This window comes from Melanotaenia boesemani, chromosome 6, assembly GCF_017639745.1.
Source record: "Melanotaenia boesemani isolate fMelBoe1 chromosome 6, fMelBoe1.pri, whole genome shotgun sequence".
Classification (NCBI taxonomy): domain Eukaryota; kingdom Metazoa; phylum Chordata; class Actinopteri; order Atheriniformes; family Melanotaeniidae; genus Melanotaenia; species Melanotaenia boesemani.
In genome coordinates this window covers 18677113-18700416 of record NC_055687.1, presented here as the reverse complement: position 1 = coordinate 18700416, position 23304 = coordinate 18677113, and the positions used below count along the sequence as shown (strand labels likewise).

The 23304-nt window shown below is 38.4% G+C and overlaps 2 protein-coding genes across 3 annotated transcripts; one reads left to right on the top strand and one right to left on the bottom strand.

Moving 5' to 3' along the window:
- Window positions 1–262: 262 nt before the first annotated feature.
- c6h1orf43 (chromosome 6 C1orf43 homolog) lies at window positions 263–6109 on the top strand. 2 transcript variants are annotated; one of them, XM_041989081.1, is made up of 7 exons: window positions 263–514; window positions 2774–2875; window positions 2978–3086; window positions 3192–3245; window positions 3338–3504; window positions 4892–4950; window positions 5068–6109. In XM_041989081.1, exons 1-7 carry the CDS (start codon window positions 452–454, stop codon window positions 5285–5287), a joined length of 774 nt encoding a protein of 257 aa, XP_041845015.1. In that variant the 5' UTR covers window positions 263–451; the 3' UTR covers window positions 5288–6109. The 2 variants fall into 2 exon arrangements, with proteins under 2 accessions (XP_041845015.1, XP_041845014.1); XM_041989080.1 differs by having other exon boundaries at window positions 3338–3525.
- Window positions 6110–6506: 397 nt separating this feature from the next.
- On the bottom strand, window positions 6507–17540 carry tuft1a (tuftelin 1a). Its single transcript, XM_041986859.1, has 12 exons — window positions 17351–17540; window positions 11801–11878; window positions 10735–10836; window positions 10553–10639; window positions 9797–9847; window positions 9592–9678; window positions 8742–8852; window positions 8428–8651; window positions 8229–8334; window positions 8043–8126; window positions 7704–7798; window positions 6507–7519 (listed from the first exon to the last, which is right to left on the bottom strand). The coding sequence occupies exons 1-12, from the start codon at window positions 17408–17410 to the stop codon at window positions 7447–7449; spliced, it is 1158 nt and encodes a 385-aa protein (XP_041842793.1). The 5' UTR covers window positions 17411–17540; the 3' UTR covers window positions 6507–7446.
- Window positions 17541–23304: the final 5764 nt, after the last annotated feature.

The window sequence follows — 23304 nt, the reverse complement described above, 5'->3', positions numbered from 1 at the left end:
TAAGCTATTTGCGGCCAAGAAGAACAAAGTTAAACTGACCAAGGGGGAAAAGCTGTGTTTTATAGAACTTTTGAAGCTTTATATTACAAGTTTAAGATGTTTTATTGTCACCTAGTCCTAATGTGACATTTCTCTATTATGAAGGTTAATTTTTTTTGTGTAGAGTGTAATTCTGAAGCTTAACTGCAGGTGGCGGAAGAATACAGGAAACGTAAGAAGTTGACGTCAACCCGGGCCGTACCGGTCACGTGACTATCGCGGAAGTCAATAAAGCAGGTAGCAAGATGTAACGACAACAAGCACTGCACTTTACCGAACTTTTTATTTTCTGTCTCACTTGACATGTGTTTGAGGTATTTAAACCCGTATAGTTAAATGAAACCACACGCCTATCAACATTTGGACGTACTGCGAATTGAGACTTTTGCCGGTAAAAACGCACAAATTCAAAATGCGGACAGAGGGACTTCTCTCGAGCGTTAACGTTGTTCTTGTTATGACTTACGGAAGTCTGGTAAGTTTGTTTCACATGTATTATTTAAATTATCAGACATAAAATGTGTCCAAGCTTAACTTTAACATATTTAACAAAGAAACAAATGGAAAACGGTGTAATTTTGTTTAATGAAATTATAGTTATAGTTGAAATTATATTTATATAGTTTTTTTCCCCTTAATTACTAATTCAGTCAGTATTAATGTAAAAGACAAAAAGATAAAAATGCTTAAAAAAATGCCAAAAGAAATTGAGGTAAGCGGAGCAACGATGATCAGAAACTAACAATAGATACTTTAAAGTATTTTACTAAACCAGGACTCATTAAGGGTCAGACCTGTAGGGGCCCTCGGTCCCATTACAATAATGTGACTTGGAAAACAATTACCTGCTAATGTTTTTGTTTTCCTGCTAAATAACCCATCTCACAGAATAAGAATGCATAATTTTCTGTTAATGCCACTTTAGCACTCTGCTAAATAAATAGTACCTTTACTACTTGTAAGTAGGAAATGTGTGCTACACTACTCTACACCCCCAATTTACACTGACAAAGCTCTATTCAAAGGCAAGGCAGTTTATTTGTGTAGCACATTTCATGTACAGGACAATTCAAAGTGCTTTACATAAAACAAAAGCATTACAGATATTAAGAAATAGCAAAAGGCAGCAACAAATAGCAAGAGTCGCAATAAAATCATAAATTACGTTAAAATGATTTAAAGCAAGATGAGTAAAAAGTTACTGTGCAGAATTAATGCATAGGTGCATGAGAAACGATGTTTTTAACTAGGATTTAAAAATATCTACATTTGGTGAAAGTTTAATCTCCACTGGCAGTTTGTTCCACGTGTTTGCAGTATAACAGCTAAATGCTGCTTCTCCATGTTTAGTTTGGACTGTGGTCTGGACTAGTTGACCAGAGTCTTTGGATCTAAGAGCTCTGCTAGGTTTATATTCTCTGAACATGTCACAGATGTATTCTGGGCCTAAACTGTTCTGGAAGCCAGTGTAAAAAAATCAGAACTGTTGTGATGTGTTCAGATCTCTTAGTCCTGGTTAAAACTCTAGCAGCAGTATTTTGTATGAGCTACAGATGTTAAATGCTTTTTTTTTAGCAAGTCCTGTTAAAAGACCATTACAGTAATCCAGCCTACTGGAGATGCCTCAAAGAGATGCTAGTAGTTCAGAAGAAATCCAGTCACAAAACTAATATATATACATAGCCCATTTGGCCCAGGTACTCTTTTCAGAAAAGAAAGACCAAAAGCTTTTGACTTTATACAAGCCCTGACATTATCATCCACACTTAACAAGGCATCATAAACTTGTTCCAACTGTGAACAAGTTTACAGTCTTTCACTGGCAGTGGCAGTCGTTCAGATGAAGCAATGCTTAGATTTTACTGAGGAATCTATACTGAGTCTTAGAAAATGGTTTCTGCAAGTCCATGCAACCAAGTAAGGGATCAAACTGATAATCCGTTCATTTATAAAGCTGTTCCTTGTTAATTTCATAAATAAGATTTAAGAAACCAAAGACCAAGTAGTTGGTGATTTCTACAGTAGGGTGTCAAAAATATTTTTAGACATAAAGTAAATAATGATGATCATAAACCTGTTTCTAACATTTTGAGGGTGCTAATATATATATATATATATATATATATATATATTTACATATGTATATGTGTGTGTGTGTGTGTGTGTGTGTGTGTGTGTGTGTGTGTGTGTGTGTGTGTGTGAGATTGAACATCTATGTAATTGAGCTGTCAAAATTAATCTGTTTTTTGTTTGCTTCTTTCTAAATCAGCTTTATTGCCAAAATACTGGTTTGTCAAAATGTTGATTATTTCTACTGATAGTCTTTAACCTTTTTTAGCTTATTAAATTAAACATTTGTAAATTTCAAAATACACGCTGTTTTTGCCATTAGCAAATTAGATTAATAAATATATTGCTCTATTACTTCAAGATTACGAGGGAAAATTAAACCAAGACAACCTAAAATATTTGCCTATTAACATATTTGCACACCCACCACTTACATGATTGAAACTATTGACATGATGTGAATAATACACATCCACTCATCTGATGCAGTGTTCAGTGGGAAACCTTGAGTCCATTTTTATGGTCCCAGCTCCATTTTTCTACCACTAGGGCATCAAGTGGTGTTCCTATACAGCTTGAGACAGATGATTTTAATATTTTAGCTGTTTAAATTATTTGCATAGTAGCTCCAAAAGAGCGTTATCTAACTCTTATTTTACTCTAGGTTTTTGTTTTGCTGTTCATCTTTGTCAAACGACAAATTATGCGACTTGCCATGAAGTCTCGAAGAGGTCCACACGCTCCTCTAGGCCACAACGCACCAAAGGTGAAACACACACCACAAGTTCGATCTTGAGTAGTGTTTGCTGTTCATTTTAATATATTGTTTTGTGTGTTTGTGTAATGAAGTTTTGTGTCTGCATGACAGGAGCTGAGACAAGAAATTGATGCCAAACTTAGTCTAGTCCAGAAAATCCACTTTGAGCCTCGTCTGTTGTCTCCAGATGATGACCGGCTAAACAAGAGAGACCAGTCTGGTTAGAAGAGCACACGAACACACAAACACACCACTCATGAAACATCCACATGAGAACTTTCCATGCCAGCTTATTGATTAGCCTGTGTATGTGTGTGTGTTACAGGTTCCTATGACTACCTGTACAGGATGAAAGCACTGGATGCTATCAGAGACACTGGTATGATCTTTCTGTCTCTGTTCATCATGTTTTTAGTTTTGCCAACAACTTTTCTTTGCTGTTATATCAACATCTCCTCTTTCTGTTATTAGATTTTCCTTTCCGTGAACTGGGTGGAACGTCCACTGCTGTGACTGGGAAAAGATTTCGGACTTGGCTGTTGCAGCTACGAAATTCCCATTGCATGTTCAGAGACAGCCAGAGCTCTCTCATTGATACGGTGCTAGATGGCTACAATAAAGCACGTCATGGGGCAGAGGTCAGCAGCTTGTGTTTGTTTGTATGTACAACAAATTATGTTTTTTATTTCTCTCCGTTATAATAAAGATTAATCCAGACATCAGGGCAATATTGTGATGCTGTAATACACATTCCTGTGTCAGAAGAAACAACAATTGGATTAAATCTACAACACAGCTAAATGTTTGTTGTTGTTTAGTCTAGTTTTTCTTATCAATGTGTACACAGTTATTCACAGCAGCAAAGCAAAGACAGACCATCCAATGATGACGTATTGTGTTCTGGTTCAGATTTTGGCTGAAACACTCCATGACTTTCACAGTATTCTTATGAAGCCATTCCAGTGTTATCCTGATGGTTTGGGCTGTTGTCTTCTCAGAATATAATCCGTTGTTTTAACCTGAGACCCTAAGCACTTTGCTGTATATATATTCCTAACAAAAACACGCCTTAACTGTGTGGGGATGATAATAATGAGCTGATTTGGTGCCTGTATTCCTCCACACTGCTGTTGAGAACTGTGGCCAAATTATTTATTTGTTTCATCAGATCAGGAGATTTTGTACTTCTCATGCTGAGTGGATTTTTTTTTCTCAAATTCCTTAAAGACTGTTGTGTGCTTTTAGGGGTGAATGGCTTCTCCTGAGACACAGTGATTTGTAGTAATTGTCCCGTTTTCACAAAGTGATTCGGTCTCATTGAGTTTCTAATCATTGAGAATGCTGTGCTTCTAGGCTCTTTAATAGCTGCTCAGAACTCTTGTATCATTCAGTTAAATCTGTGCCCTGACGATGCTCTGACTGTCCTACACATCTAGCTATCCCCTACATTCCTCCTACCTCATTGCATGGTGGTCATCCTGCCTTACACCATGAAATGCAAGACCTCCAGACTGTATTTCGTAGTTGTGTGCATTCTTAGTTCTCCAGTGAATTCACATAGCCTCAGGTGGGCTTTGGTCAAGTTGTAGAGGTCTTTTAAAGTCCACTGATACATAGATCTCAAATGTGAGTGTGAAAGCAAAAGGTTTGAATATCTGTGATAACATATAGATATGTATTTTTTTCTTTTTCTTTTTTTAAAAATCATATTTAAGAAAAAAGTTTCTGCTTTGTAGAATGAGTCAAATTTTATAATTGAACAGAAATTTTCTCTTTATACATGCATGGAATCTACATCCTTAGTTTTAAGAGTTTATTATGAATAATGTCCCAATGGATAAGAAAAAAAATATATACTTTATACTGTGAAGCCAAACCTGATTTATTTTTTTTTATTAAAAGCTGACAGATGGGAGGATGCACGCAACATGTCCCTACTTTATTTTTTAAGTTAGAGAGGTGTGTCGAGAACATGCTGGATTTCGCAAAGTATATCCTCTCTGATGTGCTTATTTTTTTCCTTAGGCTTTTGGTGAGGCAGACTTTTTAAAATATCAGGAAGCTCTCACTGAACTGGCCTCTATGTAAGTAGGCACAAGCTTTCCTCACAAAGCTCTTGTACAGCTTTTCTTTTATACTAATCCCAGCATGGAATGTTGATCAGGCAGTGGGAATAATCAGTTTTCCATGTGTTGTTTCAGTGTTAAGTCTTGCAGCAGCAACAGTTCTCCAAGCCAGCACCATCAGGCTGCAGCCAAGGACCTGACCAGCACCTCAGAGCCTGCAAGCGTCTCGTCTTCACCCCCCACCCAAACCTCCTACCTCACGTCCTCGATGCAGCAGCGCAGCAAGAGACCCAGACACTTCCTGGAGCTGAAGAACTTAAAAGGCAACTACAACACTCTGGACAGTACTCTCTGAATTTCGGCTGAGTCTGTCTAAAAAGAGAGATCAAGGAAGTGGGGCTGCCAATGATCTGTGCCTATAAGAACAGCAATGGGTCACAGTTATCGTTACAGAGAAAAGAACAAAACACTGCCTTTGTATGCTAACATATGCTGCCTGGTTTACAGAATAGTACATATCAGACTACTGGTGAAGTGCTTTTTGCCTAAGTGTAGCTTATGCTTATATCCTGTATTATTGCATTAATGAGTGCTATATCGGGTTAAAAAGACTAAAATAGAAAGTATGGTTGATTTGACCAAAATAAAACACTGCTATGGGGCTATGCAATCACACAGGACAATCGGTATTTATTGCACAATGTAAAAGCCTATGCAGACATGAATTATGTTTAACTAATAGTTAATGTTTGTACGGCAAACTGATTTACACTGAGAACAAAAACAGTTTGCGAGTTATTTTTATAATTTGTTTTTTTTTGTTTTGTGTTTTTTGTTACTTTAAGCTGTGAATTCAGCAGCTTGTGCTTTTAAAGTCTTGTGTTACTGAAGCCATAATTGTTTCCAGGAACTGTGATGACGAAGTGCTTTTCTTTGTTCGATCAGTTATGTCAGTGCAATGTATCTTAACAGTACTGCAGTGCATTAATGTGTCTTGGATGTGAGGCGTGGCCTCAGGATGTCTCATTCTCAACCTGTACAGACCGGCCTACTGTTGTCTGAGCTGTGTCTGTTTTATCTGGCATTAAAGATTTCCAGGGAGGTATTTTTATGCCTGAGAATTTTCATTTTCTCTTACTGTACAAGTTACCATCCAAATAAAGCTGTGACATATAGACAAGGTGTTATATAATGTTTTTATGCAACGTACAATCAACATGTTGCACAGAATTAAAGAAGTGAATTTGAATGGTAATTTTGTTTGTTGGACGTCGTAAGAAAAAAAGCATCATGATTCCCCCAGGACTTAAGATGGTGGAAGAAAAAAAAGGTACAAAATCTGTTACATTAATGTAAACTCAATACAGTCTATTTTTCTCCCCCCCATCTACCTGTCTGCTCCTGTCATGCTCATCCTTTTTCTTCGTCTGATGCTGTCCACTTGAACTTGTTGGTCGGGTTTAACCAACAAGTTCAGAAGTGTGTTGGATTTGTAGTATGAACGGTGGCCAGCAGAGGTCACCTCCTTCATTGTAATCCACTGATTTACTCGTAAGCAATGACAAGAAGGATGATTTAAAATTAAAGCATTTATTCAGAAAACCACAAACACAGAAAACAGATTTAGAAACAATTTATACAAAAAAGTCTTATTTCAAGAGGTTTTAAATAAATACAAAGGAAAAGGTTGTTAAAAATGAACACATTCATTAATATGCACAGCAGGGATCTGAAATGCTGGATGAATTGAGGGTAGTGACACTAATAAAACAGCAATGCAGCCAAACATCTTCATTTTTACTTCTGCGTCCGTACGGTTTCATAGTGCCCTATCATTATTGGGGGTCTTTGAGATCATTCAGTTATTTATAGAATATCAAAGAGCCAAAAAAAATGAACAGCCTAATTATGACAGGCTGTTGTCATAATTACACAGTCAGCATTTACACATTCAGGTATACCATTCACATATGAATGTGAACAGAGTCATTAGTGACTAATGAGTACAAAGACACATCATTTAGGTAATCTAGCTAATGATTTCTGCATGATCTGTCAGTTGGTTACAGTATATTTATGCTACACTACTGCTTATGAACTTAACGATGTCATGAGCTTGGAGAAAGATCTGCCATCAACAGTTCTGTTTTAATACGACCTCATAAACTCAATAGTAAAGCAAATGATCAAAACAGGGCAGGAAAAGTAGAACATTTGCATATACTTTACAGTATTATAAGTGAAACACAAAAGACACATCAGTATGTTTAAAGCAGTTACAATATAGATGACACATTCACTACACACATGCGCAGTGTTTGCTGCCAAACACCCCACTGTGTCCTTCATATACCTGTTAGTGGAACTGTTAGAGCTGCAGAGTAGGAAGGCTCAGGTCCGATCTCTATGATATTAACTCAGTCTGATGTGGTGGTTTGTTGTGCTGCAGTTTGAATTCAGTCTGCACTGAAACTGTTTTGGGGTTCTGGGCCTCATCTCATCTGCACAAGAGCTTCATGACTTAATCTCAATGACTTTGATGAAAGGAAGTGGCTTGTTAGAGGAAGTGGACGGCTTGAGTGGTTTACTGCAACAAGAAGAAGAGAAGTTAGTGAAAAGAGATAATTTAGTCAAATAATTTGTACTAATTTAAAAATGAAAATAAATACAGTTTTTGTAACATGTGCATGATGAGGTCATGCAAAGCATATCGGAAGTTAGCCAGGTTTGCAGGACAATTATTCTGAAGAAAACAGGAGAAAATAAGATACCTATAAACAATTTGGGGGTTGTGCTCTGGTGAAAGGTAGGAATTTGACCTTTGTCCACCCAGAAAGTAGTCTATCTGGTCTTTCATTTCTCGATTCTGCACATATAGGGAGGTTTCAGAGGTTACACACACAAATATCAATCACAGAAAGAATTCATTAATGAGTGAACCCAAAACTGACAGGAGCTTTCCTACTTTCACTTCCTTTCTCTTACCAAATATCAGACTGGGCTGTAGAATTTTTCTTTCACCTTTTCCTTCTTTCAGTTTTTACTCTATCAGACTATTCACTTTACATTCCTTTGAAATTCCAATGATGTTTTTACTGAGTGACCCTCACCTCGCCCTGCAAAAATGCCACTTTCTCCTCCAGCTCTTTGATTACTCGGTCTCGCTCCTGGATCACCATGCGCGAGTTCTGGAGCTAAAAACAAGCAAACACACAGTCAAATAATGAGTGAACTCTGCACGAAGAGGAAACAATGTGTTTGCTTTGTTCATGTAGTCTTGCACATGAGCTTCTCACCTGCTCAATCATGTGCCTGACTTTTCTCTGTTGGCTTTTCAGCATGTCATCCAGATGGTGGATTTTTTCTTTGAGAATCGCCAACTCCTTCTCCAACTGTTCAGCCCTGAAAATACACACAGACAGTTTCAGTACACTGTACTGTCTCTGATTGATTGATAAAGATTATATATTTGATGTGTGTGTTTGTAGGGCTGACCTTTGCTCATCCTTGTGGCCCTCCTCTCTGATCTTTCGCAGCTCGCGCAGTTCGTCCTCCCGGCTGCGGATTGTCCCCCTCAGAGAGGCGCTCTCCTGCTCCATCCCTCCCAGCAGCCTCTGGAGCTCTTCGATGCGTTTGTCTTTCTTCTCACTGGCTTCTTCTGTAATCCTCAGCTTCTCCTCCTGGTTGCTCAGGCGATCCCTAAGCCTACTACCTTCAGCCTGGAGGAGACAGAGAGTTTAGTTTGTTTAAAATGTAGCTTTCATTCAAACTGATGTTATGGTTATAAAACATGATGATCTGCAAGTTACCTGCAGTTTTTCTCTCTCTTCCTGATGTTTCTTCTCTGCTTCCTGCAGCTGTGCATATAAACGCTTGCTGACTTCTCTCAGCTTGTTTCTCTCTGCTTCATCATCTGGATCCTAACAGAAATAAATTGGCAGCAGTAGGGTTAGATAAATGCTTTCAAGATGATGTAATAAAAAGCATGTTTATGTTTCGTCCAGGCTCTCTGGGTTTGGCTGCTATAAAGAAAACAGGCGTGTCAATGTGCGTCATTGGAGCAGTTGGATCATGACCAGTGTTTCCCTCCTATATTTACAACACTTAGTAAACAAGTAAGCTGAAGTGAGTCACAGGTACTACTATAACTGGCACAAAAACAGACTAAATTTAAAGGTTCTGGTGTTGCGTTTGAGTAAAACATTCCTAGCATGCAAACAAAAGTGGATGCTCAAAGCGTGGGACTTAAAGAAAACAAAACTATTACAAGTGGAAGCATCTGTGGAATGAGGAGGGCCTGAAAACAACAACAGCAGGCAGAGGAACACATTGTGCTAGAACAGCTCTTCCGTATATTTTCATATACCCTAGAGGGCTATAAGCATATTTACTCTTTCACCATCATTTTAGTGTGTTTTTTCCCCACAAATCACATCTCTGTTTGCCTGTTTAGACAAACCTTTCCCACTATCTAAGCAACTCTAGGAGGTGATAGTTTCACAAGAATCATATTAAAACACTTAGCTTATCCATTTAGCAGAGACTATGACATACACATGAAATTCAGTATGTGCACTGACCTGACACAGAAAACACACGTGTGTTATGCATTATATACAACAACCTGAATGGTGTTGGTTTATTTAAAAGCCTGCTCACCTGCCCGTCAGCTTTTTCTCCTCCTTTGGGAGCAGGCGAGACATTCTTTCTGAAGGGATTACCGACCTTCCACCCATTTGTGTGCAGCTGAGGAGAGAAAAGGAGGAAGTGAGAGAGGAAAACTTAAATGATTGAGATGAGCAAGGTGAAGGAAATGCCATCAAGCATGCAGGATGTGAAGTTAACAATAACAAAATATGGTTACCTTATTTTTGGCAGCCATCTGCTCCCTCAGAGTTTTAAGGCAATATCTCACCTGGATAAAACACACACATATTGTTTGTTATTGATGTTAGGAAAATGCAAACTTGTGTCTTTCTTTTGACTTTTTATTTTACAGTAGCTGGACAGGAAAGGGGTCAGAAAGAGAAGGTGGCTTGCAACAAAGGGCAATAGGCCAGGACTTGAACCTGGGTGACCAGTTAACCAGTTTTGCTACCGCTAAATACCCCATGCTCATGTCTTTTTCTTACAGTAAGTAAAATTAGCTTTAACATAATTAAAAATACTCTGAAGCTCAAATTCCAAACCTTCACCTCACTTGTACAAAATGAAACCAATTCAGGATTGCCATCAAAATCATGAATATAAAAGTATTCACATTCACACCAAACCTGACTGTCAGTGCTGTATGTATAAGTTAAATGATACATTAGCACGAGAGGAGCTTTTAAATATCAAAGCTGAGATGAGTTTTAATAATTTTTTTTTTACTTGTAAATGGATTAATTTAATAAAAAACAATCATTGTGGAGCTAGTTTTTAAACATGCGCATTTAATCCTCTAGTAAATGATGAACACCAGAATTCATAAGCAGAGAAAATGAGGAGGAAGGAGACAGAAGCGTGAGAGCAAACATGCAAATGCATGTTTTTTCTGATAACCAAGGTGGACTGACTGTAGTGTATTTGTGTGTGTATCTATGAAACAGTGAGAGCTTTATGCTGTCCAAACACTGACCTCCTGTATCTGTGAAACTTCATCTGACAGCATCCTGAGGCTCTGTTGTTGCTTCTGCTGCTCGCTTCTGTGAGCTTCTAAATAAACCTGAAACAAGGATTTACATTGATGTTTAGTACCGATTTATAAAACCAAACAATAGTCACATCAGTATACACCAACAGGGAATTTGTCACACCTACCTTGATGATCTCCACCTGTTCCTCTGTTGATTTCGCTGGTTCGGGGTTCAAAGCTGTCCTGTCGCTGGTGGGCTGCACTAGCGCATAAGCTCGTCCAATTGGCTGCCGATCAGAGAACACAGGAGTTAACTGTGAGGCATGTACTGTGTTGCGTGAGCATGAGAGGGCGTAATACATTTCAAAACATCATGAGTGAAGATAATCTATGAAGAGTTATTTTAGATAAATATTACAAAACAGCATTTGGAGGAACAGCCAGCCGTGCCTCTGTTTAATAATTGTTATGAAACATTCGTCTGGAATGTTTCCCTAAATAACGTAATTGAGCTTTTAACTGGCAAAACTAAAGAGTGAACGTACAGTCCTGTCATGAGCAAATCACCCCTGTGTGCATGTGACAGACAGCAAGCCTTTATTATCAAGGGGGAAAAACATTTAGTAGCTATTACTAAAGAGAGTGACTATCCCAAAAACATCTGGTGCTTCTCTGGAAAGGGTGGACAGACTTAGGAAATCATTTGCAACCAGAGAGAGAGAAAGGGATGTAGAACATGGTAGAGAGACATTATGCAACGCCATGGCAGTGGTGGTGTCGCCACTTTTGGTAGAACAAAGGCTGTCTTGAGAGATTCTGAGTGTGGGAACCATACTGATAAAAGCTAAAGGCATATATGGCACGTTTCTAACAGTTGTTATTGTTAGTGTGCGAGAATGCCTTACGATGCATGAGTGGAAAAAACTGCTTTGAGCTAATTCCTTAGAATCACTGAGAAGATAATCAGTCTGAGGTTTCAGGTCCAAATGTCAACTACACATATGCACCTTTAACAAAGTCTGGTACATCTAAACATGTGTACAACCTATTTAAATATTAATGCAAAATGTCCTAAATGACATACTTTGACATGAAGTATCCACATAATAAGTTTGCAACACTTATTTTTCACTATTACATATCACTACTCCAAACTACGGTGTTTCTGATGCCCCAGACTGGGGTCTGCTTTCTGCTCTGGTGTCATGCAGCAGTCTGTAGCCTCAGTTATCTTGTTCAGGACGTTCTTACCTTGTCTCTGTGCTGCTCTGTGCTCTGAGTGGCTTCGCTCTGGTTGTGGAGAGTGAGCCGCAGTCGTCTGCACCCGTCCTGAAAGTGAGACGAAGCTGAAGTGAATCCACAAAGAGACTGTTATGTGATGGAGAGACTGATTATGGACTATTTTTACGGAAGAGAGAGAAAAAAGAGAAGGAGAGACTGAGTCTTAGTCACTGGAGTGACACAAAGGCAGGGGGAGAAAGGGGGCAGTAACCAGAAAGCGAGAGTGGAGTGAGCGTCAGAAAGAAAGTAAAAGTTTGTAATCACTGCACAGAGACAGATTGTTTGATTTAAACTGTGTGCTGTAGACGTCAGAGGGACTTAGGAGAAACCCTCCAGATGCTTGCAGCCAATTGGAGGCAGAGGCTGGATTTCTGGGAAAATGGCCGGAAAATGTTGTGTTGAGTTAGGACAGAGTTTTTCCATGGCAACAAATCCTCCCAGTAGCCATAAACTGGGCGCAGGACTAAGTCAGGGACTGAACAATGCACAGACACTTTAAATATCTCTTACAAAACTCTTACAAATAATTCTCATACAACCTCACCCCCAAAAAATCATAAAACATAAAAAGTTAATCATTTCAATCAATATTTACATTTAAATAGTAAAAAAAAGATAAAGTTGAATTGAGAGTTTCATTTTGATGCCGGTAACATAGCAGTTTGTTTGTTTTTTAACTGATGTCTTAAACAGAAACTAACTTTTTGGAAACAATGGTAGTCACACAGGAATCATCTCTTTAGCTGAATAAATCTGGAGCAGGATGTTACTGGGTGCGTCTTCCAGCACATGGAGGCCCCCTATTAGTGATAGTGTCGGGGTAAGTATGCGGATGTGGGAGAAAAGGCCAGAGACATTGCATAACTCGTTACAGTCAATACAAGTTGTTCTGTTTATTTTCTCATGGGGATTCATTATGAGACATGCAATATGCAAAGAGAATAAAAAGAAGCAATAATAAACAAAAACAAATGCAAACATGTAACTAATTATGGGACTGACAATGAGTAAACAAACACACGTGCACAGATGCATGATTAAATTAACTGTATCTAACCGGTTAATAACCTGGTAAAAGACGAGGTTGGGAATCAGCTACAGTGCATTATGTTGCAAATTACATGAAGTGATACATGTTGATTTATCAGCTGATAGGACAGATGTCATTTTAGAAGTGGGGCTATTTATATAGCTTTTTTTAAGCACTTTACATCAAATCCACTATTCATTCACTCCACATTCTCCACAAGCTACACGTGCAGCCACAGTTAGCCTGGGGCAGACTGACAGAAACACAGCAGCCAATCTGACCACCACCAAACATTCATACACAGTTCTACACCAACGATGCTGGCAATGGAGGTAAGGAGGGTGGAGTGTCTGGCCAAGAACACAACGACAGATTGACTGGGTGAGTGGGATTCGAACCACCAACCTTCCGGATGACCTGCTGCCGCCCCAAAGCAGTGGCTTGGGTGGAAGGGAAGCAGCAGTAATGAGCTTTTATAATGGGTAGGTTAGTTAGTTTACTTTATTAAAGACACACATGGTCCATAGTAAAAAAGAAAGATCGATCAATAATTGAAGATTTTAATGGAACCAACGAGACAATTTAAAGTAATTCATCCTCGCCGAGGAGTAGTAGTATTAAGTAGTAATAAAATAGCTATTTGGCTCAAATACTTAAAAATAATAATGAACATTTTGATCAAGAAAACAAACCATTATAAACTCTGTGATATATTTATAGTATGAGTGTCAGTTAGCCTCTGCTTTCTAGCACGGTGTCCCTTAATTTTGACCAGGCAGGAGAAATGTTGCATAACTTCATGATAAAGTGCAGTTAAAAGACAAAGCATGTGTATCGAGCACTCAAGGCCCTCATATTAGCTGGTTATCTGTTCAGTGGCTGCAGCAGTAAAATGGAAAAAAAGGCAGATGGAACTGGGAGATGCTGGAGGGATCAAAGAAAGAAAAAGAACGACAAGAACAATGAAGAAAAATTCTGAGGAAACAGCCTAATAGACCAGTCTGGGCCCAAGTACAATAAACAAAACTCAGGAAGACAAAAGAAGAAAATTCTCCTCTTGTACAACATGCTTTCCTCTCAGGTTGCACACATCTGAATCCTCTGACGGAGAGCACCGAATGAGACAGGAAAGGAGAGGAGGGGGCAAGAAAAGGAGAACAGTGAGAGGATTGTTAAGAAGGAATGCATCATTCTAAAACTTCTCCAGCCAGTCGCACACAACAAAATAAAGACTGCTCTAATCCTCGCTGTACAGTAAACCATTTTCACGGTAGCCTCTCTGTCTGCTTTTCCTTTTATATCCACTGACATGCGAAAATGCTTTTTATCTCGGCTTCAAACACAACCTGTAATTCTAGCCTTCCTGGGAACGTGGACAAAGGGAGCTGTAGGATGTGCTCATGGACGGTGATGCATGCACACACACGTACACACTGGAAAATACACGTACAGTAACCCAAAGTGCACACTGCCTAATGGCAGAAACATGAAACTAATCTCCCACAGAGTGTCCACACAGCTATACACAATGGATACAAAAGATCACATGAGGAAGATGCTTTTGTTTTGGACTTTGGCATCAGGAGGCTGGTAAATCATCTGGGTTAAGCTAGCTGAGGCGTGACCAGCAACTTTGGAATGTTGCTGGTAAACAAACAGAGCTTCTTAATTTGTTTCTCAGAGATCTGTGGTACTAAAAGAACCTACACATATACAAGTGTTCAGCTTTTTGAGCTGAGGCAAGAGCAAATATCATGGCCATAAATAGTAAAGCATCCTTTGTACTTACAGGTGTAGCACCTGCATACCACAAAGAATACCAGGTGAGTTTTTATGTGCACACATCATGATCAGTTAAATCATTTTGTCTCCTTTGTTCACTGTTTTTCCCATTCACACTGCACAGATGCCACTTTTGCCTTTTGTCCAACTGCAGTATAAACCTCAGCTTCTAAAGGCTCTGAGACAACAGGTGTGATCCGACAGCTTAGCCAATGATGCTGTCATTAGCCAATGTACCATTTCAGATTTTTTGGATTCACGTGTCCACACTGTAGCCAAGTTTTGGTACATTACATACCACGGAAATAAAACATATAAAGACTGCTTTTCATTTTATCTAAGTAAGTACAACTTCTTAGTATATCCGTGTTGCCTTAACATGAACTGTGAACAGGATATTTGTCTAAATTAAATAAGGTGTCAGTTTCAAAGCTATGACAAAGAGCAGGAAATTTGTGATAAAGTGTAAGTCAACAAAATCAAGAATCAAAGCTACTGTACTACCTTTAGTACTTGACAGTAATTAATGCTTGTTGCAATAAACCTTTCTTCTCTGCACAATACTGTGGAGGTCAACACCCAACATTAGCAGGAACAGTGAACTTTGAGTAAATCTGTGATGATTAATTGAAAGAAAATAAAGTTGCAACTTTTGGTTGTTCATCAAGCTCAAACTTTCAAGGGTTTAAATCTCTCTGATGTGAGGACTTTCTGCTTTTTGTTGGTCATATGTATTACAAAATATAAAATAATTTAGTTTTAGACTGATGGCTGGACAAAGCAAATTGGGAAATTATTATTGTCAGTTTTGACATTTAATAGAGTAAACAAGAACTCATTTAACAATAACATTGGACTTTAAAAATGTTCGCTTTTGGGAGTAAAAATGTACAAATGTCAGCCAGACTAAGTGAAAGGTTAAGAATTCTTTATAGGGAAGAGGCGAACAAACTACCCATCTCTCAATGACACAGAGAGGTGGGCTGTTGGCTTACGTTACCATCATGTGAGAATTTCAACAGGTGAAAGTTTCAATCCAGTTACAAGGATCTTAGTCATCAAGTCAGAGATGAAATCAGGATACACTCCATGGTGATAGAGGCTGTCTTTTTACGATCAATAATTATATCTTTGGTTTTTCTCCTGCTCCCGCTTGCGTGTGAAACCAGGTGTGATCTTACTTATCCCAGTTGCCTCTTACGAAAGATGTGTCTACATGTCATGTCTGGCCAGTTTCCAGCCAGTGATGTCAGACACCCCGACAGATGATGAGGGAAGATATGAGGAATGTCCTCAACAGCAGAGACGTAATGATTCATAATTATGGAATTATTCTAAAAGAGTGTCTAGCTATAAAAAAATAATCTCAACACATTACAATTTTTTTTTTTAGAAAGATCATTATTAGATCCAGGTCACAAAATAACACATCAACTACAGAAGGCCTCTCTATTACATTAGAAACAGTCCTACTCCTCAGGTATCTTCACAGACTCATCCTTTATCACCATTTAGGGAATCTCACTAACCTTCCAGTTTCAGCCATTATGTCATTTCCGTTTGCTACATGCACAGGTATACACGGCTGCTTTATCCAGCCTGACTTGAATAAACATATCAGATATGTAAATACTGCAGGTGGTTGATTATTTGCCTGCTGAATTTGGCTTTGATAAGGATAGACTTGTGCTCTTTATGACTTTGATGCAAAAATGTGTATTAACCATTAATCCATGATAGATTAAATATAGCCTGAACAAACGTGGAGTTTATCACTTCACAGCACCCTCCTCTGTCCAGTTTATCAGTTTAAAATGTATATGAGTGGTGTAGCTCTCAGTACACTTTGACCTCTGTGAATATTTGTTGCAACGGAAAGTGATAGCCGTCTAGACCTTTCACACAAATACATTAGACGACACTCCAATCTGGATCTTCAACCCAGTTACAGTTCAGTTCAATAGTATTTCTGTAATTCAGCAATTATGGAGCTCAGTGGGGGAGCGCTGAGGTGAAAGGTGAAAGTGCCTTGTTGCGCCGCAACCTCATACACCACAGTGCTGGTTAACAATCTGCCGTTTCATATGAGGTAAATGATTAAACTAGGACTGACACATAGTGTGCCGCATGTTATACGTGCTGCTCCAGATTATTCAATGAGAAGTAGGCCTATGAAGCAAAGCAGGAGCACAGCGTGGCCTTTAATCCGTTGAACAAAACTTCACATGCACAGGTGGCAAACAAAGCGCACAAGCAAAGGTCCTCTTACATCTCCTGAGCTGCCCTTGCTGTCTGTCAAAATTGAGTGTGTAAGCCCTTTAATGATGTGGCCAGAAGGTACCTGTCACTGACACAGATGTTATCTGGACTAATTCTGCACTCGTCTCTATGTGTGTGTGTGTGTGTGTGTGTGTTAGGAGGCGTGGGGGGCCTAATACTTTAATTACTTCAAAGCCAGATTGTTTAGTAAGTACTCCACTTAAAACAGATAAGGATTGACCTGAAGCAATTATAGAAAGAACCATAAAAAATGGCACAGAGCATCTAATCAAGAAAAAAGAAGAAACTGATAGAGGCTCTGAAGTTTGAAGCACTAATTATTTCATTCATCTTCCACAGAGGACTTCAACATACAGAAATACACCCTCTAACTTTATAGACAAAAGTAAGAAAGCCTAACAATGTATGGATGCCGTGGAGTGACTTACTGTGTGTTCTTGATTTCTGATGTCTTCAAATGTGCACAGACTCCTCGTTACCCCGTTCATCTTCGACAGATAAATAATAAATACTCCTCAAACAATAAATAAATAAATAAATAGAGATGAGTTATGGAAGAAGTCTCCGCTGAGCTCGGTCCACAGTTGTTCTCCTCTACCTGCCGCTTGGTATGCGCGCGCTCTCAGTACTCTGCAATAACTTTTCTCACTACGTCACTGTGGGAGTGAGCTAGGAACGCGACCCGCCCACGAAGCTGCTGAAAACGGCCAAATAGGGAACTGGGGAAATAGGGAATGACTGCGAGAGGAAGGTCAGTATGTGGCTGGGAGGACAAAATGCCACCATTACAACTTGTACTACAATAACATGCAGAAAGTTCGCTTCACAACATAATAACGTGATGTGGTGAAACACACAGAGGGTAATGAAAAGAAAAAAGTTAGCTCAGTTCACATATAAATTATTAAGAGGGCGGTTTAACCCCTGTCTGAGCTTGATTGAAAAACATGTCCTCAGATTACAAAGCAATAGAAACAAAGTGAGTTAACATTTATTTATGGTCTTTTCAACTAAATTAATAGCTATGCTGATAAAAAAGAAATATCTATGTTTTCTAATGTATTATTATTATTATTATTATTATTATTATTATTATTATTATTATTATTATTATTATATTATTATTATAAGAGAATAGTGCATGTTTATGAAAAAACAGCACATATTGACCTTCTCAGACGTGATGCTTTATCAAAGAGCTGCTTTAAATAAAACATGCTAAATGTTTTTTAAATTGACTTGAGAACATCTTTTTCTCATCTTGCCAATTTTTTTAAAACTAGAAATCTAAACTTTATAACTTTAAAAAGCAGAATAAAGTCAATGCTCATATTTAAAAGACAGTGGCATGAAATGTCTTAAGTTGATTGTATGCTTTAGAAACTTTCTGAAAAAGTTCAATTGTCAATCAATATTATTACAAAGTGGGTTCTGTTAAGAGGTAAAGGGAAAATGCACATGGAGTAATGAGCAACGGTAATATAAAATGTCTTACAAATAAATTGTATAAATGATGTTAGAATCCCTTATCTTTACTGTTACCACAGTCTGAGCAACACATTTCCAGAAGTAGCTGAGGTCACGCTACAGGAACAAAATGACAGAGCATGCTTTCCTCTGCTGGTCTGCAGCTGAAGGCAGCAGACCAGCTGGTCCGGCTCAGATTGGATCAAGAATCTAAAAGCATTAATGGTTGCTGAGGTGCAACCAGCACCAGTTCAGAGTGACACACTATTTATCTCAACCAATAATGTTTCTGAAAAGATTAGTGGATTTTTAATTAGTAAACCTCTCAAGTTAGCGGACCACAGAGCAGGAATGAGTAACATTTCATATCTCAGTGGGTGTTTAACGGTTGATTAATGGTTAATAATGAGGCTCCTACGCATAGGTCTACAAAATGACAACACATCTAAATCTCACTGCTGTGTGTCATCCTGTGTCCTGAGAAAGAAACAATAATCTGAACTATAATTATGTGTTTACATCCAACCACATCCAGACACACTGATCCAGAGATTATACTGCAGGCTGTTGTGAGAGTCTATGTTTGCATCCATATCTGGAACTGAGACTTACGGAGTGAGCCAGAAACCTGCCAGTCATGTTTGTTCACTACTAGCGTCAGTTAAATAGTCTTTTTAACCTTTTGGTGGAAAATATTTTCACTTGTAAAACTTGCTGAAAAGAAATGCACCTAACATGAGCAGGTGTTCAGTAATGCCATGTTTGTAGTATTTCAGACTAAAAAGAAGTAAAATAACCTGAAGTATTTGTCCAGGGTTAAGTTGTTTCACCACCTCCAGAAATGATCAAATTTCATGGCTTATAAGCAAATGATTAGCTGGCTGTTCTTTTATATGCCTTTACTGATTGATGATTTGAATTAAAGATTTGTGTTTGTTAAATGTACTTTTGGATTCTTGGCATTAAACGACAGGAACTGTTAGTTGTTTAGTGGAAGATCACACTTAACACCAATCAGTGACAAAACACGTGGTGCCTCAAGTAATTAACAAACATTTTAATATTGAATCTTAATTATCTAAACATCACAGAAGGCTGATTAACACAGAACAAAACAGGATGTTTATGGGAAGATCCACTGTGATAAAATGATGTAGCATTCTTGAAAGTACTAATCAACCAATCTTGTTTAGAAAAGTGCCTTTTACAGGAAGAATTTTCACTCCCTTTTCATCATCAAGGCTGTGGTGCACTGAGGACACTTCCAAAAATAGCTTTGAAAGGTAAACTTGAAAGGTAAACTTTATAGGGTTGGAGATTTCCTCCCATGAATTGCTTTATTTCAGTTAAACTTGCACAACATTGTCAACAGTTTCTGAGTCCTGCCTGTATGTGCTGTTGATCACAAGAAAATATTCATAACAGTGACATATGACAATGATGTCAGAGTTGTTCTCCACTCCTCAGCTTTTATAACTTTTTGAACTCTGGGAACACCTTTAATTAAATTGTTCCAAACCTAAAAGACTTGTATTTCTACATGTGGAACTGCTGGGAGTTATGTAAAAATATACTCACGCTTCACACCGACACATCAGCATCAACCATATGTAAAGCAAACACACCATGATTTCAAAATTTAATTCACGCCCAGCTCTTAGCAAATCTGCTGTCAGGTTTGACAGTTGTAACTGGAAAGCTGGAATATAGAAACTCAATCCCACCCATGGAAAGTATGCACACTAGAATTTTATAGTCTAACAAAAAAGGTACTGTACACAACAAGGTGGTGTTGTGCAGGTTTGGTTGCTGGATGAGAGGCGTAGGAGTGTGGACACTGCATCTGGTCCTACAGTAAACACTGAAGGTGTGACTTTCTGGTCCAAGTAATTTCCCAGTAAGTAGGAAAGGAGAGTTTGCTGCTTTTATCTTTTATTTTAAACAAGCTTTGATGCTCAGTTACACAGTAACAGCACAGGAGGTAAAATAGCTTTGTGTAAATCAAGAAACTCCTGAGACACAGAAGCAACATCAAATAGTCAAACGCAGCCTGTTCTGTGTGCCAATGTGCCAAAGAGGATGTGAACACAAAAATAACCCAGGGAGTGGCTGAAGTTTCCCTCCAGGGCCATGGCTTTCATCTCTTATCAAACTGCAGTGAAAACAAATGTCTAAAATATTAAAAACGTATTGTCCTGAACACGCAAGACCTGGACTCCTTACAGTGACTGAAGAGATTTTTGTGACATTAAACGATAAATAGGATCAACACATGTGTTAACCGTGGGATTCTTCTTCTTCCTGTAGACTTATCTGAAAAAGTTTTCTTGAACCTGCTTTCGTGCTGATCCCAGCTGACGCAGCACATTCCTGACGTTCCTCGCCCTACGGTGCTCCAGGCAGGAACAAGTCATCCATCATTTCACCTGCTTTACCAAGAGACGTGTACCCATCTGTTGCAACCATAAGCCTGTTTACACATTACAGCTTCAACCCATACATGCCATAAATTCATCTTCATTCTGTCAGGTGGGTGGCACAGACAAGTGTTTCCCTGCTGGTTTGAGGTCACTAAAGAATTGAGCTCTAGCAAATCCTGGGAATGTGTTAACATACGCTCTGCCAAACATGGAGGACAGTGATTCATTTTGGCTTCATTTTGTGAAGCTTTTTTTTTTCAACAAAACATACCTTTATTAGAACAGATCAACACTTTCTGACTTCCTGTCCATACCAACATACCTGGTCAGCATTTAAGTTTTTCATAAACAAGGTTAAGTACAAAATGTTCAAGAATGTGTGTTGAATAAGCTGACTGATTAACACCAAAAGCTGATGTTTAACAGGTAAAATGGGGCATGGATGTGTGCTGATGTGTACAAACAGGAACTCTGTCCTCTTGTATCAACACATCAGCAGAGTCAAATCTTTCCTGCTTATTTTTTTTACCACAGCGATGATGAACAACAACAGCTCTGCAACAACAGATAAGAGGCCAAAACAACTGGCGCATATCTGTGGCCTGTGGAAGTACCGGTGCTGTATTTACACAAAAGTAAATACGATGCTGCCTAAAACCATTAAAATGTTGAGTGATTTAGCTGAAGTGCAGACAGTTTAGACTATTTAGAAAATATTGGTGCTGTTGTGGGAACTGAAAACTGCAGAACTTCTACTCCTTTAATGGGTCTTTACACTGGCTGCCTGTTTGTGAGAGAATAGACTTTAAAGTTCTGCTGCTGGTCTATAAAGCTCTGAATGGTTTAGGACCAAAATACATCAGTGACCTCTTGACCCAGTATGAACAAGACCCCTGAGGTCATCTGGATCTGATCTCTTATCAGTTCTTATCAAACTTAATTGCACAGTTACTCTGCACCATAAAGGCTTTCAATGCATCATATTTTCTTTTTTTCTCATCTGGGTGGAGCTTCATTTTCTTGATTTCCAGAAAAAAACTCCTCATCCCTTGACTCATTCAGGTTTTATTGACATTGTCCCTTGTTGTCATTTCCTCACCAGAAGGTGTTTGAACTTCAGATACTGGGAGGTGGTCTTTGTAGCTTGTTGCAAGACCTGGATGTTTTGTTGGTTTTGAAGCCATGAGTTGGTGATGGCCAAATCAGTGAAGTTAAGCATGGTGCAAACAGTCTACTGCAGAATTTACATATTAAATCTAGTATTGGATATCTGGGTAGCTGACTAACATTTAAACTAAATCATGAAGTTGAAGTTAAATCACTTTACTGGAACACATTTTGTATGTTAAACGTATTTGTCTTTTCTTAAAATCAAAGTTTTGGCCCATATAAGATGATGGCACACTTCATTTGGGCTCTTCCACTCTCCTATCTGGCTTACTGGACTCTATGTCTAAATCTCCCTCAGTGATTCTGTTTAGTATAATCTCTACCTATGTCAGAGAGCTGTCCACTGTAACTGTAGTTATTATTTTGTGGCATCACCCCAGGAGAATGAACTCTGCAGCTCTGGTTAGCTCATCCCATATCTCCTGATTCCTGCAGCGACAGTGTTACAGCTACGGTCAGCAATCTTTCTGTATCTTTTTCCATCTTTTTCAAGTCATGCTGACAGATTGTTCATGCTCCTTAATATCCCATCATTTTTTGTTACATGTTAAAGGTGTTTGAAAATCTGACAATGTTAAATGAAAAATCTGTGTTTTTTTTTTTTTTTTGTTTATCTAGCTTTGTCAGATTGTTAAATTAAACGCAAAAGAGTATCTGCATATAAACAAAGATTTACAAATATAGAGCAAACAATTGTAATTTTTCACAAAAGAGCATAGGTGCACATTTTTGAAAATGTGCCCACATAAGTTAAGTCACCACATTAGCATATATTCAGTATGCTTTTGGACAGGTCCCATATCTGAACGGAAGGAATGCCAATACATGTTTTAGCTGTATTTGTAATTTGTGCTATAAAAAGGCAAAGCTGTAAAAATGCAGGTTGTCCTTGTCTTGTATTTTGATAGTCATACTTATTTCATATTTAATCATCTCATGTTAACGCTACTGAGCTGCTCATCAGACAGTACATGTCCGTGAATATGACCTGTCGTCTATTTAATGAGACTTTAAACATGGAAAAAGTAGCAATTATATCTTTCTAATGTGGTATATTACAAAGATTCTTTCAGTGGATGATTTAAGTTAGTAGCATGACTACTCGGTATTACTTAAATCATCATCACAAGTGATTCAGCAGTGAAATATTTTTCTAATGTAGTGTCATGTTTTAAGAGTTGACTTTACGTAACACTGATCTTTTCCAGTGAAGTCAGCTGTTACTCCTGAGAAGTGTAGTAAAACGGCTTTTACTGTAGTTGGCAGAATGCAACACTTGTTAAAGGCGACAGGAAGAGCAATGTTCTTATTTTATGTGTATCCTA